Raw genomic sequence first — 23,431 nt, 5'->3', positions numbered from 1 at the left:
GCCTCAAAGGTTCCCAGTTCTCGCTTTGTAATAGTAGTATAGATAACGTCCAAAAGTGTCACAATGCCTAATATTTTGATCAGTATATCCTGTAGCGAAAGGATACTAAAGCCCTTTTCACTATATTGTCTGAGGTCAAAACCCTACTTGTAAATACATTTCATACCTTTTTATAAGCCCGGTTTGGAAATAGTTACATATACTATCCACGAACCACTACAATATTTATCAAAAAGCGAATTCACTAGAAAGCATAGATTGCTGAACAGATTAATTTATTAGTAGGAGACTTCCTTCTTCTTAACTCTTCCTGAGAGACTTGACAGTAATTAATTAAGTTCTGATGGCCTTTCCCTCATCCAGTGAAAGTAATTTGGTTCTAGCTCAAGGTGGGATAGCATCCTTGAAGAACAACTGGCCTTATCCTGCTAGCAAGAAATATGAGCTACTGACACTTGACTTGGAAAGGGAGAGGAGAGTGGACAGGAACAATAAACCTCACTTGAACCTTGCAATGTAGCATGTTTATCATACACTGCACTGCAAAATCCAGGAACATTGTACAGCTTTGAAGGAACCCAAAAAAAAAAAACAACATATCCTTCATGAGCAGCAGCCAAAGTTTGTTCATAGAAAGTGCCAAGGTGTGATCCAACGTCCAAAGCTGGCGTCTACGAATGGAACGAAAAGAATCATTCTTTGCCCCATCCTGTGTCCATCCCAGGTACCCATGACTCTTAGCAGCAAGCCACACTTTGTGTTAGGCCTTTCCAAATCCACAAGGGTTGTTCAGTCATTTCTGAGCAGATGGGTGCAGGAGGTTAGCAAAAGACCCCAAAACCACCAAGCTACTTCAATAAAGAATACCGTCGCTATTCATTCACAAATAAATAGATGTGGCTGAAAATCTAGAAGTCCTTTTTTGGTTTCCATAAAGGTGGGATGTGTGCATTGGGTTATATCTTAGTCTGCTCATTCTCATTGTTGTCAAATGCTGGGTTGCAATAGGTCTCCCTTTCGGTGTCAGTCTCTGTAACATCCGTATCAGGATAGATAGTTTGGTTGAGCGGTGGCCACTCTGGATCCTTCTCCAGGAGTCGCTGCAGCTTCCGGTACTGACTTTTGGATTTGTAGTTCACCTTCTTTTTTATCCAAGTCCACAGCACTCTGTTCTCAGCAATTCCCTCCTGAAAAATGAAAGGAGATATGGATTTTTAAGACCAAGTTCTATTCATTCGATTATTATATTTTTATTTGGCATATATAGCCATAAAACGAAAGAGCTACAATACATACAATTACAATCTGATTTGTACAAGCCCTATAACGTTAAAACTGTATAAAACACAATAAAATCCTGATAAAATTGAACAAAGATTCTCATGCAAACCGTAGGTAGTACCTAATTCATCATCGGTGAGGGGAGGGGATCACTTATATTGGGTATACATTTGTGCATTCACCATAGGAAACTGGGTCCCGGAATATCCCCTAGCATAGGTAACGTCACGTTTCAACCCCACTCCTTATAAATTATATAACCAGGGCCTTCAATGACTCCTGTATGGCATTTAAAAATCTTCCCATTGCGCATGTTGCATTTAAAGATCTCATATTTATCAGCAAGCTAAGCGCTTGATCCCTACTAAAAATTTCATAGGCAATAAAAAGTGGTTTCAAAAATGTTTTCCGTTCTTCCAAGAACCACAAGCAGTCCAACAAGATATGTGGGCCATTGCATTTTACTTGCAATCCACATGTACACAGACCTTGCTCATTCGTCATAGCAGATTTATCATCCGATCCGTGTTGCATGGGTTCAGGCCCACTCTAAACCTCAAGATTATATTTCTAAGTTTTGGATTGGGCATGGCCTCGATGTAGGGGAATGTTTGGTCATTGGTCCACCCGTTTATCAAAAACCGGGAGGACGATCTACTCCTCAAATACCCCAAATCTTCCTCTTCGGCCTTCAAGTTAATAATAGCACGCAATGCAGACTTAGGGATCTGCTGCCCCGACCTCCATTGGTCTGAGTCTAAGGATAGTGTGACACACAACTTATCTAGCCTGGTTCTAGCTTGGGACGCCCAATTTAGTTCGCTAGCCTATATTTCTGTTTTGCAGAGGTTTGCTATTTTGGCAGGCCCCTCCCCATTCATTCTCTGCCAAAAATTCAATACTGCTTGCATCCCCCGGAAAATCCAGGATGTAAGGTGGCATCCCACTCGTACCGCCTGTATCATTGTTGCCGCAGGGAGTGCTAGCAGCTGTTTGACGCATTTACCCTCTTCCAAGTTCCAATCCAATTTACCTCCCATATATAATACCTCTACACGATATTGGAACTGCGGTCGTACCAATGCATTAAAAGACGATAAAATCGGCTGCAGAGAGGGACCTCCATATTTTTGCTTAAATTGTTTAACCCCTTCCATGCTCATGACGAGCTGAGCTCGTCATGTAACGCGGCTTTTGTAAAAAAGCCGCACAGCGTGAAAATCGCGGCCGCATGCATGCGGTTAAGGCCCCATACTGAAGCAAGCGCCTTTGTTTTGAGTGCCTGTATGTGATCCTTCCAATTTAACTTCTTGTCGAACCACATGCCCAAATATTTATCTCTATCCACTTCTTCCACTCTAACCTCTCTCAATTTCCAATACAGGGAGGACTTTTTTTTCCCAGTACCATTATTTTGGTCTTTTCTAAGTTGACCGTGAGGCATTTTTTTTGGCAATATTCATGAAAAGTATCCAGTTTCTTTTTGCAAGCCTCGCTCTGTCATGTCCATTATCACTAAGTCATCTGCATATAACAGACAAGGTATATGAGATCCGCCCATCTTAGGGCTTACCCCACCTGCTCTACTCAATATGTTAGGTAGATCTGATAAAAATAAGGAAAATAACAGTGGGGCTAGGACCAAGACCAAGTTCTATTACTTTTATAAAATAATTCAGTGCAGATCTAACTAATGAGAAATAAATTCACTGACCAATCAACAGATCAAATATTGCAAAAAAGAACACGGTTAATTTATAGGAGGGTGAAAATGTCACATCAGCCCCCTCTTGTTTCCAACGCTTGTTTTGACAGTCGAGCCAGTGCCACAGTGGAAGTATCTCTGGTTAATCTAGCACTCCCTGCTGGTAGTGCCTACAGAGCAGTTTACTTCAAGCGTGCCTTCAAACTATCCCTAACTCTATTGATTAGGGTCCCATCATTGCTGCTAGGAAAATCTGAGTGGCATTTCGATTTTATGTGGGCTCTGAGTGCCATCACCTATTGGTTACTCACAGGAAAACTTTTTTTTGTCGAGGGCTATTTCAAAGTAAGCGCTTTTCCTCACTTTTTTGGAGGGTGACAGATCAGGAGTGTGTTGGGTTTTTTGGGAGGCGTGCCCTCTAGAAGCAGTTTCCATGCGCTCATTTGCTATTGTTTTTTAAATCTAATTGACCCCTTTGACAAACTCCAATTCTCCAGTAATCCCATTCCAATGCGCCTTAGTATTTCAGGGATGGGCTGTGCAGCAGCAATGTAAAGCCATTCGGTCACCCAAGTTGTGATCCCATACCTTGCCTATGAGCCACAGATGGGTGAGCTGGCAATTACTTGAAGCCCATATGAGTAGAGGGAGTGGTACCTTCTCATGTGAATGAATTATGAAGAAATTAATACCATGCAAAATAGATTAGATTAAAAAAATGTACTGGTTTGGGCTTCACTTCGAATGAAACTAAAGCTACAGCACCACTAACTTAATTTTGGAGTAAATCTGTAATGACATTGCGTATTTTAAATCGAATAAAAGGGTTTTTTCCGAAGTTTCCATAAAACATAATTCCCAATCAAAGTAACTAAATATTATGCATTAATAATTATCAAAATTAATGGGTAGAATTAATTAAAAGTCTTTCAATTATATTTTAATACAACATAGTGCTACCTTAATTTTTAAATTCAAAATATACTATTAAAATATTTTATATTTAAATAAAATATGTTTTATTTTTATATTTTGTAACATTAAATTATACTTAAATATATTTGTAACCATTTCAAACATTTCAATTTAATTTAACATAATTTCCTAAGGGGTTGCATTTTAAGTCCCAACCTTTGTTATTTTCTATGGGAAGGTGTTGCAGCAGTTGTAACCCACCATGCATAGTGTAGTACTTATTTATCTGGTCACAGCACAGTCTTGAATTGCTGAAAGTAGCAAGTTTCCTGGGCAGGCCGTGTGCTAAAATGGTCACTTCCTGTTTCTACCATAGAAGGAAATTGGGATTTTATTGTTGGTTCTGGGCACGTTGAGGCAGTTATGGGCTCAATAAAGAGTACAAATTGTATTGGGGACATTGGACAGCTCTGCTAAGTGCCTTTAGTGATTGTGATGTCTCCTTCCTTCTCAGAGTTTGTGTTGTTGAAAGATTAGGAAGTGCCCTTTAAGGTGAGACGCAAACCCAAACGTCTCTAAAATAAGAAACAAACACATCCAGCTCATGAGGTCAAATGCCTTTTCAACATTGATCATTATGACTGCTGCATGCCAGACAAACAATTGCACAAATAATCAATTACTTCAATGATACAGTTGATGCTTGCAGCAATCTGTCTCCCAGAAATAAACCTGCTCTGATTACTATAAACTAAACCCTTAGCTTGAATTAACAAACTATTGACCAGTATTTGAGTGAATAATTGAAAGTCTCAGTTCAAATAGCTCATCTGTCTATAGGAAATAGGGCCCTCTCTTTTTTGTTTTTTTGCAGTTAATTAAAAGGCTAAGTACTTTACCTTCTGAGAATAAACCAGTGATCTCTCCATCAATCAAAATATTGTTAATTAGTAAGGTTATCTGAGGGTTTAATTCATTTCATAATTTTATTTGCATAAATACCTTTCTCTATCACAGGAATTAAAATCCACCAAACTGGCTAGAATACTAATTATCTCTCCATAATTGCAGCAATTATCTCCACAGCTTGGTGTCTACTAAGTTTCAATAACTGTTTCCTGTCCAGATATTCCAGTATCTGTTTTTATAGATTACTAAATTTGATTGTGATATCGCTCAACAGTGCTCCATAAAACTCCTTTGAAATTGCTGTGGTGCACTGGTTACATCTTTTTTCTCAGGATCATTTATCGTGATTATTTTAACCTTATTCGCATTAGCTGACCATGCTAACATTTTCTGGGTATAGTCACTTTCTTCATATCTTTAATTGTCCCATAGTTTTATCATTAACCAGATGTTCCTGGTTAAAAAGTAAATACTTGGCAGCAGCTTTTGCTTTTTTACATTGATTCCTAATCTCCCTTGACCCTAATTACATCACTTCCTATACTGCCATCGCCATTTCCTGTTCCTGTGTTTTTAATTTTGATTAATCTGGTTTATGCTTGAGTAATATTGTGTCAGCTGATTCTACTTAGCAGTTACTGTGAAAGTATCGCAAACCCAGTAGAACGTTAGTCGCCTTTTTGGTCATCTGGAATTTTTTTTAATGATTTGCTACGTGTCGTCTTCCCGCTTTTCACCTTGTTTCAATTTTTTGCTAAAAGCTTTAATCTTTGATGTGTGCCTAGCTGTTTAGGTATTTTCAAACTAAACAGCTACATTGTCAGAGAAGATGTTGGGAATTATTTACAATCTCTTTCTCTGTCTGATGTGAGACTAGAAACAAATCCAGACTGGCAACTAAGCTGAATCATTTGGTGATGTTTGTGAAATCTTTAGTTATTCATTAGCATCCTTCCAAGAATGTATAATGTTGCATTCCTGTTTTAACCTTGTAATTATTCTGGCTGCTTTGGGTTAATTTTGTTTTTTATCCTTTGTTGAGGAACCAAGCTCAACATATTTCACAAATTTGAAATCTCCTCCCAAAATATCTGGGCGTATAACTGCCTTAAAGGTAATAAATAAGTCCTCTAAAAATTGAGAATTATTGTCAATAAGATCAAAGTAGCTAAACAATGTAAGGTGGGCACTGAAAGTGGAAATCATAACCCTTCCTTATCTGAGGATGTTTTCAACTGTTTACTCTAACCCTTTCCCTATGAATACAGCTTCATCCCTTATGGGCATCCCAAGGTGACCAAACACATACATAGCAAATCCAAGGAGGAACATAAAATGATGTATTGGATTTAAAAGGAGCTTCTTGGAAAAAGATAACTTCAGGCCCCTGCATCCCCTCAGCCACCTCACTGATGCTTACATTTTCTGTGCATTGTTCAGTCCATTGACAAAACATAATATATCATTAAAGGCAGCTCTTCTAAATAGATTAATTTTCAGTATTTTAGTTGTTTTTCCCCAACCTAAGTGCCGTGAGCGAGTTTGTAGAGTCATTGCCCAGAACACCATTTTCACCTTTTATGCATTTTGTTTTGCATTCTCTCTATCTGTCCCCCGTCCCACTTCTTACCTCATTACCTCATTACCACCAGTATGCCTGCATCTGTTAGCTTGGCACACTCTAGCCCTCCGTTTTCATGATTCTTCTACCCATTTCAGTATTCCTACCATTCATTTTACAAAGACTTTAAGGGATTGCAACAGCTTAAACCTCAATTGGTATTCAATATTGATTAGAAAAAGAGGTAACTTGGGCTATAGCTATTTAAGAGTTCTTTATTTAGTGGGGAAATTGATTAATTTGATCAAATTCAGATATTTCGCTAAAAACAGAATGTGGTTCTGGCTGACATACCAGGAAATGACATCCTGTAGAAGTACCATTTAAGAAATTATAGTAATTATTCTGATAAATTTGTGTAAACCTTATTTTCAGATAAATTACAAGGGATAGGTTGTTGGTATAAGAATTTGAAAGAAGGGATATATGACAGATGAATTGAAGACTGAAGATTTAATCCCAGAATCACTCCTCATTCTTTGAGATACTGTAATGACTGTATAACTTATCAGAGGAACTCCGTTCACATCTATTTAAATTAGGAGTCTTGTGAAAAACTATATTTCAAGTTTTCAAATTAACTTTCAGATTGTATCAGATGCCCTTATCACATTGCTAGGCTCTGTAAACAGGATTAAAGAACTGGACCGGTCTAAAAGGAAATTCATTTTTATTTGCAATTCTTTTTGCTTGATCACTAATTATGTAAGGCATTGGAGCAATCCTTAAGATTTCACAATTAGTTGAATGTGATGCAAAAATTAAAAAAATGTATTTTTCTATGCAAAAAGAATTGATTAAGATTTGTTATTATTTCTGATTAAAGAAAACTGTCAATTTATTCATGGAGGTCTATCTATATATTTATTTACAGGCATTTTATTGATATTTGTATGTTTAAAATCATTAAGAATATGACCTAAGTATTACCTTCTACCCCCACCCCTTTCCAATAAAAAATAAATAAAGTTTATTATCTATATTGAACTAATAACATTTGAAAGGGAAGGCATTGTTTTTCCTTTTATTAAAATCAAACAACTGTTTTCTAGAAAGATACATTTTAAGTTCAATATTTCCAGTCTTACAATTTAGTTTTCTGTGTACATTCCCACATTTCTGCCTTCTACTTTGGTAATTTGGAAACCCAAAGAGAACATTACCAAAGTGTGTCATGGGAGATTGGTGTGTGGGTAGTGGTTTTCAAGTTATTGGTGATTGTTGGTCAGCACAGACAGTGTTTGATTTGTGCAGAAAGAGGCCACTGGTATAGTTCTGTATCACATGTGCCAGGGTGTTTCACTTTCTACAAACACTCTGGTGTCGCTCAAAGAATTGTCGACGAAGTACTTACAAGTCTTCTCTGATTTTTTTTTATTCCATATACCACATCAAGACCATTTTACCCAGTGATGCATGCCAAGAAATAAGTCACATATATGACAACCCATTCTTTAATCCATGATGCCTCTGGTTACATCCTGGTTTTCATTTAAGATATTTCACAGTTTGGTCATGTAGTAAGCAACATCACCATCATTGAGGTCAAATTGGCGATCCATAACCTTTCTTGAGAGTGTTTCAAGGGATACCTTTCTAGTGCAGCCCAGTTGCCTAATATGCGTTTACCCTGAACAGTCTTTGATTTTCCACCATGTATAGTTGCTTTTACTAATATAAGATTTTTATTAAGCACTGTAAAAAGACAGAGGGCCTGATTTAGATTTCCGCGGGTAGGTTACCCCGTAACAACGGGGACGGATATCCTGTCCACCGAAATATAAATCCCATTATATGCAATAGAATTTATATTTCGGCAAACAGGATATCTGTCCCCCTTGTGACGGAGTAACCTGTCCACAGAAATCTAAATGAGGCCCAGAATATTTTAGTTTCTCTGCTTTATATTTACACTCTATCCACTTTCCTCTTTTTTTTAATGCTTCTTTACCCAAACATCTTCAATTATTTCAATCCTTTCTAGAGACATGCATTCCTATTATCCTCACTGGACATGAAGGCGTCTGAAATCTCTGAAGGTGGATGGCTAGGGTATTGAAAAATTTCGAATTTCAGAAAGTCCATTGCTGAAAATTCACAAGTGCAGTGTTAGAAAAACTGTGAATTTTATTTATTTATGCTTCCCTTCTTGGTTTGCATAAAAAATATTGTTCTGTGTCCGGATCTTTGCCCTCTATTCAATGTCACAGTGCTTCTGTTACATACCCTTTCTACCCTTACTGGTCCACCTACGCTAAGTCTGTCGAGGTGTAAATGTGGAAGTGCGTGGAATATGTAGGCAAGTCATACAAAGTGTTTGCGAATATCCACAAAAATATGGGTGGTCAGCTAACCTACATATCCAACTTTCTTGACACTTGCCTGTAGAAACCTACTACCCCTCTTACTGATGTAATTTAGAACAACATATTCTTTTCTGTCTTAAGTGACCTCTGCATACAGAATACATATGAGGACCCTGTTTTTCTGAAGCTGAACCATGGGTCTAGACAAAATACTTTATGCATATAAATATACTGTTTGAATTTCCTTAGACGAAAATTCAGTAGATGCTTCTAAGTCCTAGCTGGTTAGGCATAGAATTCGGCCCCTCTACACATCACTTTGTTAGAGTCCCACCATATTATTAAAATTCCACTCTTTCAATCCGCTAATATCACGGCAAAGTCTTACCTGCTTGTGTGAGTGTAACAATATAACATTTATAACTTCCTACCGAGGTAGTTGTTTGAAACAATATATCTTTGCAATAAAGTGAGGAATGGCTAATATAATATTTAAAATGTTAAAGTTAATTTAAGATTGTACATGAATTCAAATAAATCCAGCACCTGCATAGATCTTTCCTATTTCTATATCGTATCTTATACAATTTTGATAACCCACATTAGAAGAAAGGAAATGCTGACTACATGATTCTGACAAAATACTAAAATAGCACCATAATGAAGAATTCATTTTTTAAATAACTCAATATTTTTTAAAAGCGTTTGAAATCTTCAATTGGGGAAAAGTAGAACCCAATATATTTGTAGGAGTGGAGATTGCACTCCATGTTGGCTTCCAAAACAGTCGAAACCTAACAGAACCAGATTAGTAAAGGTCACATGGTCTTTCTTACCTTACGTAACACACCACAAACCTCTGAGTACCCTTTCACAGAGTAAAAAGCTCTCCCTTTAACAATTAGCGTAGTCTATAGAACCTGTTGGAGGGAGGGTAAACAAGTCCATCCAGGGCATACATAGTACTTACCTCCACTCCGTAGCACGCACAGAAGAGGATGACGAGTGTGATGAAGATGTAAACCCTCCAAAGAGTGGGAACGCAGACGAGCTGTAATGGGAGAAAAATGGACAAACTTATGATGACATCCAACCATGTATCTGGTGAACTCTGATACCCAGGGAACCACCAATGGAGCGCTGTCCTCAACGCTATGCTCATTTAATTTAATAAATAACCAGTCGTGCAAATATAGGGAGTACTCATTTAAATCCCAACTTTAATGTAATGAATGAACTCTCATGTAAAGTTTGTTGCAACTCAGTTAATGGGGGTCATTCAGAGACTGTCAGATGCATACAAACCTCCCAAAATATTGACTAATATCCCATCAGTCGAATTTAGATTACATAGGGCCCAATTCACAGAACTATCTTAAGACAAAATCCTAAACTTACTACTTTTGATATTCACAGAAGTTATGATTTTGTCTTAAGACAAACTTAAGACAGACTTATGACAGACTTAAGACAGACTTAAGTTAGGATTTTGTCTTAAGTCTGTTTTAAGACAAACTTAAGACAAAATACTAACTTAAGTCTGTCTTAAGTCTGTCTTAAGACAAACTTAAGACAAAATCCTAACTTCTGTGAATACCAAAAGTAGTAAGTTTAGGATTTTGTCTTAAGTTAGTTCTGTGAATCGGCCCCATAATGTTTACTGGTTCGTCTGCATCCTTCAAAGTCTAATGATTCCATAAATTCTGATTCATTTATCATTTGGATTTCAAAGGAATCAGACTTTCCCTTCTAATCCTTGCCTTTTCCCTTTCCAAAGTATTCAGAGCTCCTGTTGCACTGTCAAACCAGATGTCTGAGCACCCATACTCCAATAATCAATGTACTTTTTTAACCCAACGATAAGTGCCTACATGATGCCCTACAAAACTAGATAGTTAGAAAACGATAAACTTACATTTTTTTTGTTTAGCTATAAAAAGCTGGGCCTAAATTAAGCGTAGTTTGATTAACATTCAATTCTGAAATTTAACTAATCTTGTATTCATGTACTGAAATATGTTTATGGATTTTATTGCATAGATTATGCTTGGACTTTAATGACCCACAAAAAAACAGCTCGCGTTTTGACCCACAGTTTGGGAAGCACTGTCCAATGCATATTTTTCACGATTTTGCTTTACACTACCATGTTCCTGAAGCCTAATTGCATGGAGCATTCACACAGCCAGTCAACAGCCTCCACAGGCCGTAAATGCCCTACCCAGCACATAAGGCCAGCGCTCTAGTTCTAGGGACACGTGGGGGATAAAAAGCAAGCAGACGCGACCACGCAGCATGTAATGTTGGAGCAACTGATAGGCCGATACTTGATTAGCTTAGGCATACACTTAGAACTTAACAATGTTGTTGTACTGTTTTTACTGCTGTATTCGGGGTTTTATTTGCACCTAACCCTTGAAATTGTTGAGTTTTACCTTGATTTGCCGTTGCGCCTTGTGCTGTTGTAACTGATCTGCGGTGCCCGTATGTAAGAGCGGGCCCGCTTCATAAGATCAGCACTCTGGGTCTTGGGACACGTGGGGAGTGAAAAGAATGCTGCCGCGACCGCACAGCGGATGCGCGCAGCGGGCGTGCCACTGACACGCCAAAGGCAAGCCCGTCTGCGCCCGTCAGCGCCCAGATTGCACCGTGCGACAGGACCCCTGTGCATTTTCTGCCTCATGTCTACACAAGGGAGCAGCTGCTTGCATGTAACAAAGGTAAGGGCTGCCCATGCCCCATTATGGAACGGGAAGAGGGATTTTGAACCCTGTCACTGCAACAGCTGTTAATTCCCATTCTCTGGCAGGGTCTCAGCAGTGTACCTAATAGAGGAACTGGAGTCTAAACCCACTAAAAGAGTCATTGATTGCTTAGATAGTGCTGCTGAAGCTACTTGTATGTCAGATCACCCACTCTATCCCGGTCGGGGGGGATAAATCACAGGAGATTGGGGGTAAAACATTAACTGGCTTGTTGCTGAATACCAGACCTTTAATAAAACATAAATATGAGTTTGAGCACTTGATGCAGACATCGAACCCTGACTTGGTTTGCCTAACGGAAACCTCAGAGCCAGATTGGAATGAGGCGTTGCCTTCTGGCTACTAATTGGTTAGCATTGATAGGGAAAGCTATAGAGGAGGTGGCACAGCAATCATCTACCGCTCTTGCGTCAAGCTCACTTTTGACCCTTTCAGCTACCTGGAGCAGAAGCAAGGATGTTTAGTATTAAAATAGGTAACACCCTGGCTTTCCCTGGTATACTCCTCCATCGGCCACCGGGGCCTAGAGGTCCTTTTATACAATCACTGCAAACACTCCTGCAATCCTGTTTAGACTCCCTTACACTGGCGGCACTCGGTGATTTTAATTTTCACCTGCAATATGGGAACAGTGCAGACGCGTCCACCCTGTTAGACAACTTGGAAGGTTTTGGGCTGACTGAGATTGTCACTGGACCCACTCACAAGGTCGGTCATGCATTAGATGGCATTTTTACGAACAACCCTAATATTGGTTTGGATCCAATTTTACCACTAACATGGACAGATCATAAGGCGGTGTTCTTTACACTCCTTGGTCCAGAGAGGAAAGAAACCTCCCAAAGCAGATTGCCGTAGTTAAGACTCCACCCTGGTATAAAATCAACAAAGTCAATCTGGACGAAGCTCTTGATAGACACCCTCCTAGCCTAGCTCTAGACAATAATAAGGCTGCTGATAATTTTAATAATTGGATCAGGTCAGCAGTTAACTTACTGGCCCCAGAAAAAACTGGTAAACAACGAAGAGCTCAACCTTCGGCACCGTGGTATAGCACAGAACTCAAAACCATTAAATCCAAGTGTAGGCGCTTAGAACGCATCTGGAGATCGGATTACAGAGAGTAGGGTAAACTAAACTACAAACAAGCCCTAACTGAATATAAAGAAGCAAGCATTGATGCTCAAAAGAATTACTTTACCACTAAAATAGAGGTGGCTAAAAGCTCATCAAGAGAACCTTTTAAAACCATCACCACTCTGTCCAAAATGCAGCGGGATAATCAATTCAATTCAATTCAATTCATTAGTCTTTATTCGATAGTTTACAATCATAAAAGACACATAACATACATAAAAAGTGTTGATAAAAATGTTTGCACCATAAAAGAAACAATTCATAGAAAATGTGGTACCAAGCATTATCGAATCTGAGCTAAAACTATAAAAATAGAATCATCTGTACGATTCTCTACAGTTGCTCTTTTAAAATAAGCTATTTACATTGTCACGATCAAGTACTAAATCTGGTTCCTCAACAGCCATCATTTTGTTTCTTCCTCAATACCCATGCCCAGCTAAAAAATTTAGCAATAGCAGTGACTATATCTGAGCGGGTATTCGTTACCAGTATACGCATAACTGTCATACAGGATCTCGAGCCAAGATTTGCACACAGTGGCTTGAGCCACCTACAGCGTTGGTCCTGATAAGCCGGACACACAAAAAGCAGATGAGTTATTGTCTCTTCCCTAGTGTAGCAAAATGGACAATTACTATCCGTAACGTTATCCCATTTAGCTACAAACGATCTTAATGGGAGGGTACTCACACGGAATTGATTATATAGTTTCCTATCTCCAATTTTTGCAATCCAATTCCAGTATGGTTCTGCTTTCGTATCCAATTCCAGTATGGTTCTGCTAATCAATTCTCTCCAGACCAAGCCTTCTGCAAAAAGATGGCTAACTTTTTCGAGGCTAAAGTCCAAAGTGTCTACGGCGAGCTTGCAGTAAACGCCCGACTCAAATAGCAGGAGGCTAACTGAGTCCACAAGCCAGGAAAATCTCCTACCCTGCCAGTTGTCAGGTTACTCACCACTAACTCAGGAGATAGTAGGTAAATTGATACAAGCTACGAAATCTGGCTCCCCGATGGATCCCTGTCCCTCCAGCATACTTCATATGGCCTCAAACAGGGTGAGTACCTACCTGGCCCCTCTCCTGAACAACGTTTGTACGGCAGGCACTTTCCCTTCTTTGTGGAAGAAAGCCTGTATCAGACCCATACTGAAGAATCCCTCACTGGACCCCACGGAAGTAAAAAACTACCGACCTATATCCTGTCTACCACTTGCTGTCAACATGCAGGAAAAATACATCAATCAGGAGTTAATTGGATACTTAGAATCCAACGACCTCCTAGATTTCCCCCAACATGGTTTCAGACCACGTCACTCATCTGAGTCAGCTTTAGCCATGGCCACCGAGGAAATTCGCAAACAGATGGACAGCGGGGGGAGAGTTATCCTCATTCTATTGGACCTCTCAGCAGTGTTTGATGCTGTGATCCACCAAGTATTAACACTGAGACTGAAGGAAATAGGAATTGATGGGATGGCTCCAACCCTACTCACCTCGTTTCAGACCTCCAGGAAACAGAGGTTGTGATGGGGTAACCTTACATCTGAGGCGTTTGTCCCTCCCTCGTGGAATCCTGCAAGGTTCCGCTTTATCACCGACCCTGTTCAACATCTACGTCACTCCGCTGGCTGGACTGATCAAAGCACACGGTTTCTCAGTGATTTCGTACGTTGACGACACTCAGGGCCCGATTCACAGAACTAACTGAAGACCAAGTCCTAAACTTACTACTTTTGGTATTCACAGAAGTTTGGATTTTGTCTTAAGTTTGTCTTAAGACAGACTTAAAGACATACTTAAGACAGACTTAAGTTAAGATTTTGTCTTAAGTCACTCTTAAGTCTGTCTTAAGACAAACTTAAGATAAAATCCTAACTTCTGTGAATACCAAAAGTAGTAAGTTTAGGATTTTGTCTTAAGTTAGTTCTGTGAATCGGGCCATCAGATAGCAATATCTATATCTTTGAATGTAGAAACTGTGGCAGGAAGATTTCACAACTGTCTGAAACATATTACTGAATGGATGCACCTGAATGTTCTTAAACTAAACACTGATAAAACAGAGGTGGTAGAGTTCGGAAAGGGTCCTTTAATCTGGAATCAGTCATGGTGGCCAGTGAAGGCTGGGCAGTGCCCTGAACCTACAATGAGGACTAGGAACCTAGGAATCATGTTTGACGATCAGTTGAATTTTTCAGGCCAGCGCAATCACCAGACCTCCTCGCGTTTCTTCCTCCTAAAGGTTCTACGCAAAATTCTCCCATTCATTCTCCAAGATCTTCACAAAACTGGTGGTAGCATTGATACTTTTGAGAATCGACTACTGCAATGTGATTCCTCTGGGAATTAACAAACGCCAAATATTAAAACTCCAATCCCTGCAAAACGCCACTGCTCGGGTCCTATTAAACATCCCAAAAAGCCATCCTATTTCCAACAGTATAAGTAAGCTTCATTGGCTTCCAGTCCAAAATCGCATTGAATTTAACGCTCTGTGTTTGGTACACAGGGTACTATATGGAGGGGGCGCATTGGATTTACAACAACTTTTTCACTGGCACATTGCGCCACAAACTCAGATCAGCCTATACATGATAGTCCAGGTCCCAAAAATCCGGAGAGCCGGATTGGAGGGAGAACCCTCTCGTATAGGGCAGCAAAACTATGGAACTCGCTGTCGAGAGAAAATAAGGCTACACGGAAGCAGAACCCTGTTTAGGAGAATGCTTAAAACATGGCTGTTCTCGACTAAGCAAATTTAATCAGGTTCACTCTGCAAAGTCACCAAGATTCATTACAGCTCAGCACCAAAACGCCTCGGCATTCGTAGCGCTTTATAAATGCTTCAATCACTCACTCACTCACTCAGCACCAGCCCAAGAATCTGAAGAACCGCCCTCTTCTCATCTATCACCTGCTGAAAGCAGGACCTGGGCCCTTCATGAACTTTTTGACTTAATCATACTGTGTTTATGTTATTCCCAATTCTGTATGGAGAAACTCAAAATCGATGGAGTTAGTCCTGGGGATATTGGCCAGAAGTAGAAATTCCAGCTATCCATTATCCTCACACCTAAATCTGGCCAACTAACAATTGGGATCTTAATCCTGTACCACACTATTGACCAAATAAATAGTAGAGCAACAGAGTCTGAGCTAGAGACTCCTTCTGCTCACTTGAATGCAGACCCAATGGTTTGCCCCTGGTCATGTCTGCGCCCAAAGTGTCTGAATGTCTTCTTCATGTGACGCGTAAGACCCTACTTGTTGGCATTTCTTCCGTCTTTAATGATGGTAAATAGTGCAATATTAACAAACTGAATGAGAATTACAAAACAGCAAATTATTTTTAATTTGAGAAATATTGTACCTCCATATCCATGTAAACTGTTTCGATGTCCACAAAAATCAGGACAATGCAAATTGCACTTAAAGCAATCACTAGGATTGTGAATAAATCTAAAATGACAAAAAAACAAGCATGCATCTCAGAAACTGTCAGACAAAAGTGTTAAAAACATACGTTTCCTGCAAAAACACATTCATGACATGATGGTCATTTTGCTGCTCCTTATTGGAGAATTTGGAGCACTTTGCTAACTGATATGTGCAGAAAAGTATTGACAATTTGTTCCTGGTCTAGAATTGTTCTTAATGTTTAAAAAATATCATGACAAGTCAAGTCCACGCTAGGAGGTGAAAGCTGTCACTGAGAAACACAACATCCCAAATGTTGGTCTGTTCGGCTATTGGTTCCTGAAGGAAGCAAGTGGCTCATGGACATTAGGGCTCTTGGAGGACACATGGGAATAGAGGTCTTGGGGCCAGATGTAGGTAAATATCATTTACCGATTCGATATTTTAGAATCGATAAATGATATGTAGCTAATGATTCGGTAAATTTTACCGAATCGGTAAAATTCGATAAATACCGATTCGGTATTTACCGATTCGGTATTCCCCATCCATTCCTATGGTCCTGGAGGTCCATAGGAATGAATGAGAAATACCGATTCGGTAAATACCGATTCGGTAATAGGGGGTAGTCCTACAAGGGTGGCAGGGTGTCACATTGACACCCTGATGCACCACTGAATATTGCATGGGTGCACATGCGGCACGCATACATGTCCTAAGGGCATGAATGTCTGCCACATGGCACACTTGAAAAAAGCACAAAATTGCTTATTCTAAGGTTTTCGATATTTACCCCCAACTATTAGTTGGTGGTAAATAACGAATCCTTACAAGTGAAAAGCACTCACTTGAGTGCTTCCTACATTAAGGATTTGGTAATTTACCGAATCGGTATTTTAGAATTCGGTAATTTACCGATTCCTTAATTTACTGATTCGGTAAATTGCCGAATCCTTAAATTAGGCCCCTACATCTCAAATGCCTAATGCGGTCGGTAACGGCCAAAATTCGGTAATTTCGGCTGTTACCGACCGGTATTAGGCTTTCTAAATCTGGCCCTTACAGCCTGATTCATCATTCTCCCGTTTTGCGAGCCCCTAATAGCGATTCATAACGAATCGCTATTAAGGACTTGCAAAACGGGATTCATGTAGGAATTGCAAAAAATATTGCGATTCCTACATGTTTCTTATTTGCGATTAGCTAATTGCTAATACCGGCCTATAGGAATGAATGGGGAGTTATTCCTTATTAGCGATTAGCAATTAGCTAATCGCAAATAAGGATGCGATTTCAAGGGTGCAGGGGTGTCCAAAGGACACCCTGTAGCACCCCTGAAATGTAATCTACCTAGGTGTTGCGCACACACATGTCCAAAGGACATGTGTGCGTGTAACATGCAACTTAGAAAAATGCATTTAAATGCATTTTCCTAAGTTTTTGCTATTTACCGAGAGGTCTGACCTCTCGGTAAATAGCGGCCCAAAATTGCATTTTCGCAATTTTAAAATGCTTCATGAATTGCATTTAAGGAATCTCAAATAGAGATTCCTTAAATTCAATTCTTCGCAAATGTGCGAATTCTTAAATAGCGAATTTTGCATTTGGGATGATGAATCCCAAATGCAAAAATTGCACTCGCAAAAGGCAAGATTCTGAGAACATTGCCCTTTGCGAGTGCAATTTAGCTTGATGAATCAGGGGGTTTGTCTTTTGTCGTGATTCAAGGCTTTGAATAACAGACACATATTTAACCACAATCCATTGCTTGATGGGACGCCAATGTGCGGATGACCAGATCTTCGTTAGACGATCCGACCACTGTGTTTTGATCCAATCGAGGCTGGAGCACTGAGCTTTCTGGAAGTTCAGGGTAGGAGGCAGTACATGAATCATGTTGGGATGAGCGCAGAGTCTCTGGTGTGAAAAGCTGAAAGGATGGACTTTCCATCTCAACGTACAAAGCTGAAAAGAGTAAAAGCTGACTAAAGCAATGATGGAGGTGGAGGAGTTGCTTATATTTCTCCTCATGTTTTCCTCTTTCTATACGTGCTGCATTCTTCGGTACGCATAGAAAGCCACCAATTATGTTTTTGTGACGGAAGGTGTCCCTTCCTACGCAAAAACAATCATCCCCACAACGCAGGAGTACTTGCAACATGACCGAAGGGTGCTTGTGCTGGTGCACGGCTGCTGTTTGTGCACCAGTGCAGAGGACAGGAATGTGCCGTATCTTGTTGATATGGTGCACTCCAGCCATTTTCCTTTGACACACGGCAGTGCAGCAGGAAGGCCTGCCGAGCTGCTGTGAGTCAAAAGCTTGTAAATGAGGCCCTTAGTCGATGTGTCTGACCCGTGCTCCATTGCGGTCGCCCTCAAACCTTACTCTTGTCCTGGTCTAGCATGAACAGTTGCCTGCAGTTGGCGTTTTGCTTTTTTTAGCACTATGTCTCTCTAAAGAAAATTGGATCTCAGGGTTCCCTTATTTGATTTTGGTGTCATTTTGTACATTAAACTGTTCTCTATTTTTGTAACTTAAAGTGGGGTTTTAATTGTGTTCTGTTTTCAACAATTTTGCATTTCCAAATTCTTTGGATATATCTTTAAGCTAAGCCTGAGAATGTACAGAGAGGAGCAGTGGCACACCTGTTTATCAATTTTTCTCCAATTTCCGGGTAAGAATCCTTTTATACGTGCAGACTGGTTACATGCCTCGCGAATAAAAACAAACTTTAAGCAAAATAAGGTTGTGACGTGCTCTGTTTAAGTTAAGCCTACCTGCTCTGTGCCATAGCTACTAAGGGTTGAGCTCAGCTTTATCTTAGTGAAACCAAAACTGGAGCTCACAAGAACAGGGCCAGTATTCCTTGCGGTGGACTACCATCCACCCCAACTAATAATCCACATTCTCACAATAAGAGCACATCAATACTTCTCATACAGCACTTAGCATGTGTACTTACAGTTTGTATACAGGGGCTGTCTGAAGGGCCGCCCTTTCGCGAAAACGAACGCTGCAATAATTTGATTCCCCTCACACAGTGGAAATAAGGTGGTGCTTTCAAAGGTCTGAGACAATTCTGATTTCAGAGACTGGTTTCCCGTTGGACAAGCACTGTTATGGAAAAAATAATAATAACATTTAATTTATTTTAATTGTGGGTTTCTAAAGCACTTGAATTGACTCCCGAAGGAGTATCTCTGCGCTGTAGACCGCTGGGGAACCCGTCCTGGCTTTCCCTGTGAGATGGTCCCTACTGGGTATCTCCAAGGTGAAACCAGGCATCCCCGGCGTATGTGGGGGGCCGTTGTGGAGATGAGGCAAGCTAATGCCCAGAGTTGCCGAGTGTGATCCCTGGTTAGAGTAGGCACTGAGGCGAGAATTATCGAGTCCGCTGACCCTGGTCCACGACCCTGCCGCGTCGGGGATAGAACCCTGGTCCCGGGCCGTCCTCTGCTTCCGGGTCTGCCGCCTCTAACCAGTGAGCCACACCACTCCACTTAGATCGTTCACCTACGTACAAGAGAAGCGGGCACCCTGAAAGGGGAATTCTCAGCAAATTCAATCAAGTGAACCTTGCACACGAAACATACAAAAGCTAGTAAAACTACTCAGTAAGTTATTGAGGATCTTGGACTTGGGATATTACAACAATTCAGACCACAAAAGACATCAAATTAAAGGAGCAGCCAATGAAAATAGCATCAAGGAAAGGCTCAAAGCTGGAGGTAAGTGTCCTGCTTGGTGGTTTAGGGTGACTCAGTCCTTTCAACAGAACCATGGGTCTGCATCCTGCAAGCTTCACCTCTGAGTTCACTGCATCCCTAGGGCTAAAATAATGTCTTTATAATAACACTTTGTGATTATTACCCTCACACATGAGTTCAACACTCTCAGGTGTGAAAGTCTCCTTCAAAAAAGAAAGCATATTTCAGGAAATGTTTTGTGGCTAGTAAAAAATATGCTCTAACTCACAGTTAAGGGATTTGTTTTAGATCCGCATGTCAGGATATCCTACGAAATTTGAGTATTTGTCAACAAGTTGGATAACAGTAGGAGATTTGTATGTTGTTGCATTGGCGCGTGCACACTCAGTCGTAGTAAGTGGTTGCGTTGATGCTTCCCCAGCTCTGCGGCGAGCACATTGCATTGCTTCTTGCAGAAGAAGAGATAGCTGGGGTCATCTGATAGTGCAGGTACGGTGGTCCATCTGCAAGGAATGGACTTTCCACAAAGGTCTTTAAAGATCACTCGAAGTGATTGACCACAAGATTCTCCACATTGTATTCTGGACGTATCTACTAAGCGGCTGTAGCATACTACCTGAAGGGCTCAAGGTAATATCCCCTTTATAGGACCTAGAGACCAATGAGACGGAAGAACTGGAAACCTTGAGGACACCGAGAACCTCATTCCAACGTTTTAGACTGATTTGCACCCCTTCGGTTATGATCTGTCATTTCCTGGCTAAATACGAACAGCCACAACCCAATGCATGTCTTGTAAAACACAAAAAAATGCTGCAGGGGGAGATTACCTGTTGATATCTTTTAAATCATACCACGACTGCTCCTGGACGGCCACAAAGCCAACGATCTGCACGATGAAGGTAAACAGCACGTTGAAGCACATCGACAGGACCAAGGGGGGCGACATCAGTTGGTTCGGTGGTCTGTAGGGAGCCAACTTTGGGTTCGCCCTATTCAGGCTTACTACAAGAAAAAAAAATGAATGAACTCCTGGGATCATCAGCACAAAGAAATGCAATTTCTCGGTTGTTGCATCTTAACCCTGCCCAAAGTCCTACTGTGCAAATCAGTTCCTTCGAGGCATCTTAGCAAGGGCGATATCGCCGCTTTAGCAGGACTTTTTTCCGCGAAAGCGGCGATATTTTTATCGTCCTATTAGCAAGCTGTCGCTAACAACAGTTAGCGACAGCTTGTAGGTGATAGCGACCGTTTGGGGCCCACTTTGCATGTCAGCGATATTTATTGCTAATGACATGCACAGTGGGCGTACCCAACCTGTTAGCGACTGAAAGCAGTCGCTAACATCGCTATCGCCTATTATCAACGCAGGGGTAGCGATGAAAAAACTTGCATTAAGCGCGATTAACACCTGCTCAGACCACTTCTTAACCTCTATATCGAATGGGAGGTGGATATTCAGGTTAAGTCCCCATTAGCAATGATGCCTGAATATCGCTGGATTTCCAGCGATATTCACGCATTGAGCTGCTATCGCCCGATATTTTATCGCTTTGGAGATAAACATGGCTAATAGCAAGTTATCTCTGCAATAATATCCGGCAATAGAAAAAAATTTGCTAAGCACATTTAGCGCTAATTATCGCTATTTGTTGCTATTTGTTGCTAATATGCCCCTTAGTGTTTAAGATATTGTTGATTCAGCCATGGTATAAGCCAAAAATGATTCTTTTTTTTCTCCCAAAAATTGAGAGCCTTACTCTGGATTTTGAGAAAGCGTCTTAGAATATGTAATTTTTTTTGCTTTAAAAAAAAAAAAATGGGAACAGCGCTGTAGTACACCCATGTCAAAATATTCCAGTGCAACCCATACCTGGGACCACTATACTTCTGAGTATTGTGCCCAAGGTATGTCTGTACATTTCCACTTCCCCAAAAATACTGCTCCAGTGTGTGGTAAATCTGTCAGCTGGTTTGGTCCTACTGCCGAGAGAATGACACTGCCACCAGTGGTTAACCGGCGGTGTTAACCATTGCCGACAGCAAGGTGTCTCTGCCAGCACACAACATTATAGAAAACTTTACAATTGGACGCTAGAGCCACTGCCATGAAGAGGGTTATGAGATTACTCCATGTCCTCAGGACACCATGGGGCATATTTACAAGCACCTATCGCCACCACAATACGACTTTCAGTGACGTTGTGATGGCGATCAGGGCCTCGCCTTATTTACAAGGCAGCGTGACGCCACTTAACGTGGCTTAACGCCACCTTGTAAATAAGGCACCCTTTCACGCTGTATTTAGGGTGAAAGGGGGTGCAATGGGTGTTGCTGTGGGCGTGCCACTGCTACACCCATTGATTTTGACGCTGCCTCCTATTTACAAGGGAGGCGTAAATAGGAGGCAGTGCCAAATTTAAGACCAGGAAAACTTGGTCTTAACCCATTAGCCACGGTCGTTATTTCACGGCATTGCGGCAGTTTGAACGAGTGGGTGGGGCCGCGTCGGCCGTTGGACGTTCGTAGCATCAGCGAGGTAGTGCTCACAGCGGCCGACGGCAGCAGGGAAGGGGTTAAATGCTTTATTTCTCCTCATTTTTGCTCTTTCCATGTGTGTTGCCTTGTGCAGCACACATAGAAACAACAAAAAGCCTTTGATTGTTTATGTGCAGGAAGGTCCCCCTTCCTGCACATAAACAATAATTAAAAAAAAAACGCTGTTTTGCAACTTGTATGTAAGCTGCATTAACCCTTTAAGTGCTGCCGTCGGTCAACGGTCGTCACGGGCACTACCTCCCCAGTGCTGCGTGCGACCGTTGGACGTCCAATTCAGCACTGGATAATGGACAGCGCAGCACTGGGGAGGTATATTTACAAGCTCCTAAGGTGTTAAGCAGCACACATAGAAGTTACAAAACGGCATTTAAAGATTGCTTATGTGCAGGAAGGGGGGCCTTCCTGCCTATAAACAATCTTACCCTCAACACAGGCTCCCTTGCACTATGGAGTGCAAGGGTGCCATCGTTGGCGCTAGGCAGCTGAACTCAGCGCCAGCGCTAGGGGAAACGCAGGACTGCACCATATTCTTGTAAATATGGTGCAGCCCTTGGTTTTCTGAATGGAAAAGTGTGACGTTACCAATGTTTGCATAACGCCACACTTCTCCATTCTGTTGTAAACATGCCCCACAGGGTCACGATAGAGAAACAGGCCACTGCCTCTCTCACAACCCAGCCCCCTGTCCCTCATCAGGCTCTGACTGTTTCTTTGCCTTCCACCAGTTTTAAATAATTACCTCATGCTTACCACTTTCAGAATAAATATCCTCATTAACCCTTTGGCTGCTCGATTAATATACATCATGAAAGGGTGTCTCTAGATGCCCTATAACAGATGGGTGGATGGATGGATGGATGGATGAATCTATGGATAGATATATTGGTAGATAGATAGATAGATAGATAGATAGATAGATAGATAGATAGATAGATAGATAGATAGATAGATAGATAGATAGATAGATAGATAGATAGATAGATAGATAGATAGATAGATAGAAGGATGGATGGATGGATGGATGGATGGATGGATGGATGGATGGATGGATGGATGGATGGATGGATGGATGGATGGATGGATGGATGGATGGATGGATGGATG

General features: G+C 40.9%; 1 protein-coding gene across 1 annotated transcript in view; it reads right to left on the bottom strand.

Annotated features, from left to right (window-relative positions):
- Positions 1-575: 575 nt before the first annotated feature.
- The window catches only part of LOC144791062 (putative cation-transporting ATPase 13A4), a 270,931-nt gene continuing 248,075 nt past the window's right edge, over positions 576-23,431 (bottom strand). The window contains exons 26-30 of the mRNA XM_078665705.1: positions 20,599-20,773; positions 19,024-19,175; positions 16,014-16,102; positions 9,708-9,788; positions 576-1,187 (exon numbers count right to left, since the gene is read on the bottom strand). Of these exons, the coding sequence (XP_078521831.1) occupies positions 957-1,187; positions 9,708-9,788; positions 16,014-16,102; positions 19,024-19,175; positions 20,599-20,773 (728 nt within the window). The 3' untranslated portion in view covers positions 576-956. The remainder of the gene's footprint in view (positions 1,188-9,707; positions 9,789-16,013; positions 16,103-19,023; positions 19,176-20,598; positions 20,774-23,431) is intronic.

This window comes from Lissotriton helveticus, chromosome 11 (genome assembly GCF_964261635.1).
Source record: "Lissotriton helveticus chromosome 11, aLisHel1.1, whole genome shotgun sequence".
Lineage (NCBI taxonomy): Eukaryota > Metazoa > Chordata > Amphibia > Caudata > Salamandridae > Lissotriton > Lissotriton helveticus.
This window is presented reverse-complemented; position numbering and strand designations above follow the sequence as displayed.